Here is an 11816-nt window from a genome sequence, read left to right as displayed (position 1 = left end):
ATTTTATTTATTTATGATGGCCTCCTTTTCCAAGGCGATTCCCTTCGTCAAGATGTCGTAAATTACAGTGGCGAAGAACTTTGCGTATGAATGCAACGATGGTCCTATGCAAGCCGTCATCTATGACATAAGCTCCCTTCCCGTGACCATAATTGATAATTCTCTCTAGTTTGTATTCTTCTTTGGGTGTCTTTAGTCTTCCCACCATCGTTAATAATTAATCCAAGAATGCCTATCATCATTTTTGTCTTCCAAAGTAACTAGATCATATGGTGCTGGAACGCTATGATTGGTCGTGGTTGGATCCCATCTTCAAGAAGCTCTCGACGGGTTTGAGATGCATCTCCAATCCATCATTGGGAGATACCTTCCTGCTGCCACGAGTAATCCACTGAGTTATCTATGGGTGGGACCAACTTAATCGATCTTCTAGAGGAATGATCGTGAATCCATTTAACCTTCTTTGCAAAAGAATCCAACATATCCGAAGGAAATTTGACAAGTTTGATTAAAGATGTACCCGAATTGATCAATCTAATAACTATCTATCCGACACCATACAGTCATCTTCAGAAATCAACAAGATCCACCAAAGAAGAGATGAATTAAATATCATAGTTCCAAGTTCATCATACCTTCAGTGCTTTTGCTATAGTTCCTAGCAAGTCAACAAGTTATTGCTGGGTCATACCAATCCAGTCCACACTCAACAAGAAGAAAAAAGAAGGTTGTAGATACTCAGATGAACACCTACATTATTGTAATTATTCCATTCTTTTTGTCAGCCTAGATGTGGATATCAAGGCCAACAGCTTCCTTCAAAAGTTCAGGTTCCACTCGTCAAGTGCATCACTAGCATTGCTAAGAAATACGAATAGGCAGATGCTCATTATAAAACATATTCAAATTGCTGAATCATAAATATATAAGGAAGCTAGTCTATGCATCAGTATGGGAGAACCAATTTAATATCAATAATTATAATGCGGGCTGGACTATAAGGGGTTTAAACTTTGAAGGCAATATCGGATGACATTTCTGAAAGTTTATATCCTTGCAAGTTGACCAGGAAGTTAGCAAGCAAAGCAGCTTGTGAAGTGGTCCTCTACATATTTTCTAGAGCAGAGAAAAACTGCATAAAATGCAATCAGAAAATATAAGAAAAAGGTAACCACTTTAATTCACATGTCTGACCTCTAATCAAAGGCTGAAGAAATACTTCCTTATTGCTATATAAGCTGTGAACTATCAGGCCCATCAGGTGATTAACCCACCAAAGATACAAAATAATGATAATCCCACTAAAATATAGAAAAAATTAAAGACTTATGATATTAAAGGAATACCTCAGCCTGGTACTCAAATTTCTCACATTATTGATCAGATGTATCAAATGCTGCAGCAGTTGACTCGCAATGTTTGCCAACAAGAATGCAGTTCCTCGGTGTTGTGTTTCATATCATCATGTTTAGTAAATTCTGGGTTTGGAAAGATAGAAAACCATCAAGGAAGTCCATGCTCTTGCTCTGATACCTGAGGAAGAATACAAAAATTACAAATAATCGATACACTATACGAACATCTGGACACACCAAAGAAGCTACCATAGAATAGTTAAATTCCGTGGAGGAAAAGGAAAATCATAAGTCATTGGTAAGGATGACATGTTGGCTTAAGATGTTAGGAAAGATGTTAGGAATGAAACTAAACAATTAAAATGTAAAAGGATTTACAACTATAAGCTCCAACTAACCCAAAAACATTGCCTAAGAAAGGAACAACTAATGTTCTTAAAATTGACATATAGTTAACAATGACACAGTATAACGATAAAGAGAATAACCAATAAACAAAAATCATAACTTCCCCCCGGTAGATATAGGTACAGATTCAACCAATCCTCTTCCTCGAACTTGATGGATATTAATTAGAATAGAAATAATCATGAATTTCAAGCAAAATATCCCCTTATTTAGTAGGACTAAATGCAAGGCCCCTGTTTTCTGAGAGCAATTACTTTCACAAACTGCTGAATTGCAGATAAGAAAACAACGAAAACTAAAGCATTTTTTATCCAATCGTCATGTTTAAAACCAATCTCAAGCCCTAATTTTTCCAGTTCGAATAGTTACTCTACAAAAAACCCAGCAAGAGATGATCGGCCTTTTCCACTGTAATGCAAGAACAACAACCCCATTCCTTAGCAAACCATTGCAATCAAACAATCACGATCGAATTCAAACTAGAACAACAATACCCATCACTAATCCATGTCTAAGAGTAGGAAACATATCAGAAGGGAAAAAAAAAAAAGAACACAACTTTTGGGATTTAAAAAAATGGGAGTTCTCGGCAATACCGCGTCCAAGACTCGATATCTTGCGACTCCACGAACGCGAGCAGCCACGGAGACGGCTCACCTCGAAGCCCCGAGCATTTCTCTTTCTCCCTCTTCTTCTTGGAATTCATAGTAATTCGAGGCGGGCAGGGGAGAAGTGAGGGTTTTAGGGAAGTATAATAATAATTACTTCTCGTTTGGCGCTGCCTGCTGCTGCTTATCGGATGTCAGATATGTAGGAAGACCCGACCCGATTTCGTGGCCCTGTTCTTCAACCCCCTACAAGGAGATCAGACTAAGGGGTCTTAATGTCACGTTGTGTGTTTTCTAAAAAAGATCTACGTGTAATTTCCAAAGAAAAAAAAGAAAGAAAGGCAAGGTTTGTCTCTTATACTCCAATTTCCCTTGTTTTGATAAAATTATATCATGGCACTTTTGATGCCGTAATTGTCACTATATTTTCTTAAAATATTATAATCATACTAAAATTATTGAGCCCTTTTGAAAATCTCATTGCATTACTTATCTCTAACTAATCATAGCTAAAATTAGACTTATATTAGAACATAATTTTCTTTTACACTCTTATAAATTACTTAAGATGGTTCAAATGTTATCAAAAAAAAGATTGTTTTTCTTACACAAGAAAAAGAAATCAGCAAATATATGTTTTAAACTCTGAACTTTAAGAAATAAAATATTTTAGTTATTTATATGTAGGTGTTAATTTTAACACTAATCAAAGAAGAAATATTATAGCCATAATAGCAATTTGGGGAGAGTGAAAAGCTATCTCAATATCATCAATGACTTGGATATCCCAAATCTCTTTGTACTTGGTTCAGTACATAGCTTGTAAGCAGAGTACTGGAACTAAAGAATGACATTTTGCATAATTGAGGTACTTGATTGCTGCTTGACAATTCTTCAGACTGACTGTTGTTTCGACAAATAAGATTGCTGTATACTTGCGAAAGGGTGAGAGTTTCTCTCTCTCTCTCTTCTTGGAATGCCAATCACATCCTCTCCTCCTTTTATCTTATCCTCTTCTTTCTTCTTCTTCTTCTTCTTCTTCTTCTTCTTGGGGTGGTTTGTGTATAAACCAAATCTTATTCAAGCTTTTGTTTTGAGCCACTGAAGTTACCATCATGCTTGCCCATATGACCATGCATGGAATACTAACTCTATAGACTTTGTTCCTTTTATGTTGCAACATGAAGTATGGATATATTGCTTGTTTCTCTATCATGTTATTGCTTTCATAGTTATGTGTATGCATTTTGCTCACTAGTTCATGTGGTAATGTAAATGTTTTTACTAACACTAGCTCAAAAGTGCTCGAGTCTATCACTTTGATCATTTCATTTCCATCTTCCATTCAGTTTTGTTTATTCTTTGGTCTTATTTGCAAAGGAAATCACTTCCCATTCAAAAGTATATCATTTGGCACTCCTCTGCATTCCAGTGACTAGGTTTATATCATTTGGCACTCCTCTGCATTCCAGTGACTAGGTTTTGCCACAACTTAAAACACTAAAATATAAAATCTTTCCTTGGACCGTTTAAAGAGAGAGAGAAAAAAAAAGAAGCTAACCTTTACTAACTTTCGGTAGATCTCATTATGTGATTCTTTTGATAGAATTAAGAAGCAATCAATCATATGTGAAGATGCCGCGACTAGTAATTACATTGCACTCCAAGATATTTCCATTCTAGTTACAATACAGAGAGAAGAGAGAGGCTCAGAAAAGTATAGAAAAGAAAAGAAAAGCAAATCCAGAAGAGAAGTAGAAGCACAAGAGAGGTAGCAGTTTTGATTGTGATCACAGGTGAAGCGAAGTATCGACTTCCGCATCATTACAATTATTTGCCCCGAGAAGCGGCAGATCGCCATTAAGGGTTAGCCCCTGAGATGGAGGTCCCTGGAGAGGCCTAGAAGGCCTAATTAGCTCGGGGTGGAAGAACCACTTTGGGTGCTCACAGTGAGCTCTAGAGCTTGACCGTTCGCCGCCATCGGCGAAAACTCTTTGCTGCTCCCTCTCCTCCCTCATCTCCTTGACTCTCTGGAGCTGCCTAAACCTCTCCTGGAGGAGGGCAATGGAGGAGGAGTGGAGGACTGAGGTCGTCTCATTGCCTTGCCTCCCCATGAGAGAGGGATTAGGTGACTGGTGTGGGTGTTGTATTGGTCCTCAAGAAGGGGGGCTTATTTAGTTGGGTGGCAAAGTGCATTATTTATAGGGGGGAGGTGTCCTCATGCACTCATTTCATATGTGTTTGTGCCCTACTGATTGATCCTGGATGATGTAAATGAGAGAGGAGAATCAAGAAGGGGGCTGCTAAGTCCAAGACACAAAGTCTTTTGGAGCTATCCGAGGAGTTGGATTGGTGGATGTGAGCAACTTTTTAAAGGGGAATAAGGGTGGGAGAGTAGTCCAAGGGAGGATGGAGGTTTGCATTTGGAGGGAGTTCGTAGAGGAATATGAGATGTGTGATGGGTGTTGTTGTCTTTGAACAGGAGGGTGTATCCCTTTTGTGGTGGGCTGGATTTTGACCCAAAGGGGTTACAAGGAGATGGACATAAATTACATCATTTCTTTCATTTATTTATATTAGACGAATTATTATTTTTCCCATTTCACCCCCCTACATTATGTGTTCATTTTAGTTTATACATATATATATAGATATTATTGGACCACTATATACATACATACACACACACACACACACACACACACACACACACACACACACACACACACACACACACACACACACACACACATACACACGACTAAACAAGGTAGTTAAGCGATCCCAATTGTGTTGCATTGGCTGATGGATCCTCCCATGTGCCAGCATCAACTTGGGGGATTTAATGCACCATATCTTTCTGTGCTCCGTATTATATGCCCATTTCCTCCATAATGTTTTGAGAGGTGGTGTTAGTAAGTACTACGACTACAATGGGGACAAGAGGTCATCTAGGGTTTTGGGAGCAATCATGGGGTTTGATGAATTCCTTCATGAAGATATGGCAAGCTTCCTTGTTACTTACCTTGTCCTGGAGCTGTTTGGAAGGGAATGGCATGCAGGCCCCAGATCTCTAGATGCTGCTGTTATCATTGCTTTTCTTTTTTTCTTTTTTCTTTTCTTTTTTTGACTGCCTCTTTTTTGCCACTCTCAATATACCCCCAGTACTATTCCCTATACTCTAAAAATTAGCTGTTTGATGGTTTTTGGGGTCCATCATCCAGTGGGGGAAACACAAAGATCACAGGATAGTTAGGTTAGTAGAGACATGACCACATTCCCTAACATGATGGGATTAGTGTATGCAAATGGGATCACACTGTGCTATCAATCTAGTCACCTCTTCTAAATGCTACCAGGCAAGTTAGTATCAATCTATCATCAGAACACCAGATGTACTTCAAAGAAGCAATTGAAAGTTAAAAAATCAATAATTGACCATAAATGAGAACATAATGACACACTGCGGCATATATTAAGCTTGTGAAACATCTGATAGTAAAAAATCCAAGTTACCTTCAGTTAGTACATGGTAAATAACTCGTCATACAGAAGGCACCAAGTTGATACTGGGAACGTGAAAAGGATTAGGAAGCTATGATACTCAGATCTGATCGAAGTAATAACCAGCTTTTGCAGACCATTGTACTGAATATTGTTTGGAAGTAAGATCCAAACAGGTCAGTCTGAAGTTTTTCGAAATTTGTGCTACTCAATCTAATTGTGATTCAAGAGTAGAATGTCTTTGCTAATATGGTAGCTTCCAGTTCAGACGTCATTGGACCTATCAAATTGATTGATCAAACATGTAATCATAAGATGCATTACTTCTTCTTTTTTTCTCTCCCATTGCATGCCATGTGGTATGATTTAACATTTAAAACTCCCAAAGAGACTGTAGTACCAACCAATTCTAGTATCAAGGTGACGTTAGTTATTTGACCTGGAGATTTACACAAGAATATAAGACTATTCTTTATAGCAATCAATCATAACATCCAAAGAGAAGAAACACTTTCCCTTCCCCACTTTGCAGTTTCATGTCCCTTAATGAAATTTAACTGACGTCCACCCCAGCCTTTTCTCATAAAAGGTGGTGCATAGATGTAACATTTTGAGAAGTAAACTGAACGGAACTGAAAGATACTGCTATTGTTTGTCTATTACACCTACAATACAAGTATCACATGCGAACCAACTAACTATTTCTTACGTTTTCAATGACTTCTCGTTATTCATTATACCATCAGATCCATTGTTATTTGATTATCTTCATTTCTGTTTCCTAGATTGATCTTCAAAGCTACAACCTGTAACACATATCTTGACAAGACTCCAATTTAGACTGAACCATATCTGCTTTAACTCAAAAGCAAGCTATGTCAAGTCTGGCTAATGTTTGATCCAACCCAAGGAAGCAATCAATTTGATTTCTAAATATTTTCAGGAGTTATTTCATTGCATTGTGGGCAAATCTACATTAGTGAGAGTGCAAAGTACTTGAATTTAAGATATCTGATATTCAAGCAAGAGAAGACATTGTTCCACCAACATAGGTTAGGGCATCCCACAATAGTTTGAAACAAAAACACCTAAGAATGTTTAATGGCTCATCTTTGCGTGCATGTTAGTGTAAATCCAGGGGGAAGAAATGGATAAGTACTTCAATTGAAGCTAATAATCTTTTAAATATTTATTGCTTCTTAGTATTAGCAATAATTGATATACAAAATATTGCAGTCATGATCCATCATGATGTAATATTGATGGCCTTGATATCAACAGTATGCATATCAATATCAATATCATCAAAAATCAAAGTACAAATGTAAAATATGTTAAAGGAATGTAAACTCAGTTAATGTTATTTGAAATGGCAACCAATTACATTAAAATATCAGAGTAATTCACAAAAAGCAATTGGCCATGGTTAGGCTTGCATGTTTGTCATGGTTCACACTGCAAACTACCAAAACCCACCATCTTTAAAAATTATTGAACTATTATCAATGAAATTCAATTTAGAATGACCGATGTACACAAAAGTAAGAAAATCATAAGATTAATGATCCGAAAAAAGAATAAAAAAAATTCTGTCGTGTTGTGTCAGTAATATGGCTGCATTATGCCGCAATGCTAAAGGTAAAAAAACTACCTTTGTGCTGCTTCTGCTATTAGTCATGTCTTGCTGCAAGGTCATTTGCAGATCTTTCTGATGGCCAAGCTCTTTCTTACATAGTGAGCCTGCTGAACTTCATATTGATGCAAACACCAATAATGAAATGATCTGGTGTTTTTTCTTATTGAAGCTTCCATTGTTCATCAGGTTTTGTCCAAATGTATTCTGCAAAATTTTCCAGAAAACTAGAATGAATAAGATAAACCATGTATTTGTGGTACCTTGCAAAAGAGCAATAACGTTACTCAAGGAAAATATAACTACAAAATAAGAATGCAACAAATTACATAACTATGGAAGAGCCACAACTATTTAATACTATGTGTTTTCCTCTACCTATCTGCAATTCTGCACATAATTAAGAGGCCAAAATAATGGCCATTGAGTTTTGACCTGTAATGTACTTCTAGTCTAATAAAGAATTGATAGACCACTTATCTTTTATAGCATCTCCTACCAAAAAGTATATGAAAAGAAGCATTTCAGGTTGTAATCCTAATTCTAAATTGAAGAATTGCTGAAGGAAGTTCTAGGCCAATAATGCCTAGTTTGACCAATACAACATCAGAAAGGAAAATAGAAGAGACACTAACAATAATCTGTTGAATATTATAAAACTGAAAAAAAATTCCAAATTAGAAGTTCTGCCCTCTAAAAACTAAAGTTACATTCCACCACATGTTCACCTTCTGAATCAGAATGGTAAGGATCTCACTTCAGCTCTTTTGTGGATACAGAACCAGATTGATATAGTTCAATCCACGCCCTGAAATAAGCACAATGTCAGATACTCAGATGCACCAGTTATGAAAATTGTAGGAAAAAGGAAACATGTTAACAAATTTACATGCCCTTCGAGCTCACCATCTATAGAGACAAGGAAGTTGATTTAACTGAAGCTGATAAAAGATCTGATTCGGAAAAAGTAAGGGCATAAGATACTGATAGTTGTCTTGCCCGATTGCTCACTGACTACACAATTCCGCCTCAAATGCCTGGGCATTTAGGTAGGTGGAGTAAAAATTGCAGAAGTGATCCTCAATTGTCAGTCTTTCGACACTTAAGTACATTTCATTGACTACTCTTCTTTGGAAGCTTCCCTGGATAGAATAACATATGTTTGAAAAGAAGGTCTAGAATTCCTAGATTCCATAATGTGAAGAAATTTCATACACAAATCTTGGTATCCTCCCCTTAACAATCCATCAATGAGGACAGTCCACACAATCTCATCAGGATTCCATACTTGTGTGAGCATATTTTCAAAAATATTTTGGGCTTCCATTGTCCTACCAGCCTTGCATAAAGAACATATAAGTGCTTTATAACCAGTTAGATGCAGTTCAAAACCTTGGACAGTCATTTTATTTAAAGTATCCAAAGCAAGATCTATTTCAGAGTGACTAGACAGCACCTGTAACAAAGAACTATATATCTCGTCATCTGGCAATACATCTTGGTCAATCATACTCTTAACCAACTGATCTGCTTCAAACCATCTTCCTTCTCTACATAAACCACTTACCAGCATGTTGTATACTTCAATGGTCAAGTCACATCCAAACTCTACTAATTTAGTCAAAAAGTTAGAAACGATGTCACAAGTTATGACCTTCTCATCAAAGCTGCAATTGGCGACTGCATTTGGCAAAGCTGCAAGTTTTTGATCCATTATTTGGTGCTTTATACACAAGCCTTTAAGCAAAACACCATATGTACGGTAGTCAGGTTTATATCCAGCATCAATCATTTGTCTCAGAAGTCCAAAAGCAAGATTGACTTTACCTATAACAACGTAACCATCAATCATTGAAGTATATGTAACTTGATCAGGTACTAACCCTTTTCCTTCCAATGCTGCAAACATTTTCTCAGCCTCCTCAACATTGCTTTCCTGGCACAGACCATAAATAAGGGCACTATAAGTGTGTAGATTGGGTGAACAGCCTTGGTTTGTCATCTCATTCAATATTTTAAGTGCAGTGGATGTGGCACCATTCTTGCACAGACCGTCAATCAATGCAGTGTAAGTAATAACATTTGGGAAAATATTCCGATCAACCATCTCTCCACATAGCTTCTCGGCTTCACATAAGCGATTCTGCTTGGAGAAACCATTTATTATAGCATTGTAAGTCTGCTCATTTGGTTTGCAACCACTTTTCTCCATTCTCTCCAGTAAGAACAAGGCAGTGTCTAGCTTCCCATCCTTGCTGTAACCATCTATTAGTGCACTGTAAGTAACCTCATTTGGAACCAAACCACAGTCCTCCATTTCTTTAAAAGTCTCAGAAGCTAGATCTAATTTTCCTCCTCTGCAGAAGCCACAAATGAGTTCAGTGTAAGTCCACTCATCAGGCTCACATCCATTTTCCTTCATAAGATCTAGCACCCTAACAGCATTATTGAGATTTCCTAAGCTGCAATATCCGTTTATGATGGTGTTGTATGTTACCTGATCCACAGAAGGGCCTTGTGTTAGCATCCTGTGAAAGAGAACCATGCCTTTTTCGACTTTACCCACTAAACAGAAACCCTTTATCATCTCATTATATGTCCGGGAATTTTGTGAGCAACCTCTCATCTCCATTAGATAAAAGATTCTTACTGCAGACTCAATTTTCCTTTTCTCACACAATGCATCGATCAAAGCATTATATGTTATGGTATTTGGTACCAAACCATCCCTTTCCATTTTATTAAACAATCCAATAGCCACTTCAAGCCCATCTGATTTGCACAGCCCACTCATAAGTGCTGTATATGTCTGGACATTCGGCAGACACCCTCTCTTCCTCATACTAACAACTAAATTGCAGGCCTCTCCTACCCGTCCAAGGCTACAAAGAGTGCTAATTGGAAGAGTGTATGTGTACACCGTTGGCTGTATACCTCTCTCCACCATCTCTTTCATAAAAAATAATGCTTCATCCACCCTCCCTGCATCACAAAGGCCATTAATTAGTGTGGAGTACGTTGCAGAATTGGGTTCACAGCCTTCCTTGACCATCTGATCCAAGACTTGGAAAGATGAAGTCAGATCACGGTTTCGGCAATGACCCAGAATCAGCGATGTGTAAGTGAATGTATCGGGCTTCATATGACACTCATAAATTCTACCCAGAATCAGCCTCGCCTCCCCGACCTTCCCATTCTTGCACAAGATATTGATCACCACATTATACGTCAAAAGATTAGGTTCCACGCCACTGCCCAGCATCTGGTGGTAAAGATTCATGGCAGTTCCAACCATATTAAGCCTATTCAACTGGATTAACATAGTATTATAGCTGAAAAATCCCAACTTGAACCCCTTCCTACTCATCAAATGCAATAAATCGATCGTGCGAACCATCTCTTTCTCATTCTGACAAGATTTGATCATTTGAATCCTGACCCGGCCAGCGGCAGCAAACATCCGAGCAGTGACGAGCCTGTTCAGCAAAACGAAGAAGCAGTCTAGGTTATGTTTGAGGAAATGCCTCTGAGAGATCCAGTTGAAAAATTCCAACACCCGGTTAATATCGCGATAGGATTCGATGATTTGGGCAACATGGTGCGGAAGGAGTGCAGGGGCGAGGCGGGCGAGGTCGTGGCTATCTCTCCATCTGGGCTGGGAAAGGATTTGGTGGGCTTTCGAGATAAGGAGAGAAGAGTCTTCTTCTACTTCTGGGAAGTCGGATGAGATTGAGAAAGAGCGGAAGAGAGAAGAGTAGGAAGAGGACAAGAAGAGAAGGAGAGATGGGTTTTGGGATTTGGGGAAGAAGAAGAGGGGTCTCGGCATTGGAAGCAATGGGGGTTTTCATCTCATGAGGATAGGAGAGAAGAGACGACCGAGGAGAGAAGAGAACGTGGGCAATGGAAGGCCAGAGAGAGGATTTCAATGGGAGAAGGAGAGAAGGAGAGAAGGAAGAGGGTGGTGGTAAGGAGAAAGGAAAACAAGGGGTATTAATCCTGGTGGAATCTGGAAAGCTTAAAATGGTTTTGGACTTCGGAGAGCTTAAAATGGTTTTGGACTTCGGAGAGCTTCCACTTGGTATAATTTGGTCTCTAAATTTGGTCAAGATGTGAAGTAGTGTTGATGAGGATTGTGGTGGTGGGTACACGAACAATTAAAGACTCGAGAATTTTATAGTGAATTAAAAACAAAAATCCATGTGATCTGATACTTAGTGTATGGCAAATTGGCAACTTGTGCTAGTTATATAAGACATATTATTAGGGAGAGGCGTAATGAATTAATGATCTATGTGCTCTAATTTGTTC

At 38.2% G+C, this 11816-nt stretch overlaps 1 protein-coding gene across 2 annotated transcripts; it reads right to left on the bottom strand.

The window, feature by feature from the left end:
* Positions 1-297: 297 nt before the first annotated feature.
* On the bottom strand, positions 298-11734 carry LOC140777205 (uncharacterized). Of its 2 annotated transcripts, XM_073121156.1 has the most exons (7): positions 8415-11734; positions 8237-8316; positions 7527-7715; positions 5888-6314; positions 2360-2617; positions 1347-1533; positions 298-371 (listed from the first exon to the last, which is right to left on the bottom strand). In XM_073121156.1, the coding sequence occupies exon 1, from the start codon at positions 11332-11334 to the stop codon at positions 8629-8631; it is 2706 nt and encodes a 901-aa protein (XP_072977257.1). In that variant the 5' UTR covers positions 11335-11734; the 3' UTR covers positions 298-371; positions 1347-1533; positions 2360-2617; positions 5888-6314; positions 7527-7715; positions 8237-8316; positions 8415-8628. The 2 variants fall into 2 exon arrangements, with proteins under 2 accessions (XP_072977257.1, XP_072977256.1); XM_073121155.1 differs by lacking the exons at positions 298-371; positions 1347-1533; positions 2360-2617; positions 5888-6314 and having other exon boundaries at positions 6586-7715.
* Positions 11735-11816: the final 82 nt, after the last annotated feature.

Source organism: Typha angustifolia, chromosome 15, assembly GCF_048772165.1.
Source record: "Typha angustifolia cultivar Huaian chromosome 15, ASM4877216v1, whole genome shotgun sequence".
NCBI classification, from domain to species: Eukaryota; Viridiplantae; Streptophyta; class Magnoliopsida; order Poales; family Typhaceae; genus Typha; species Typha angustifolia.
Note: the sequence above shows the minus strand (reverse complement) of the source record. Positions and strands in the feature narration are given on the sequence as shown.

Coding starts and splice junctions, on each gene's coding strand:
- LOC140777205 (XM_073121156.1), bottom strand. CDS start 11,334: ATGCCGAGACCCCTCTTCTTCTTCCCCAAATCCCAAAACCCATCTCTC.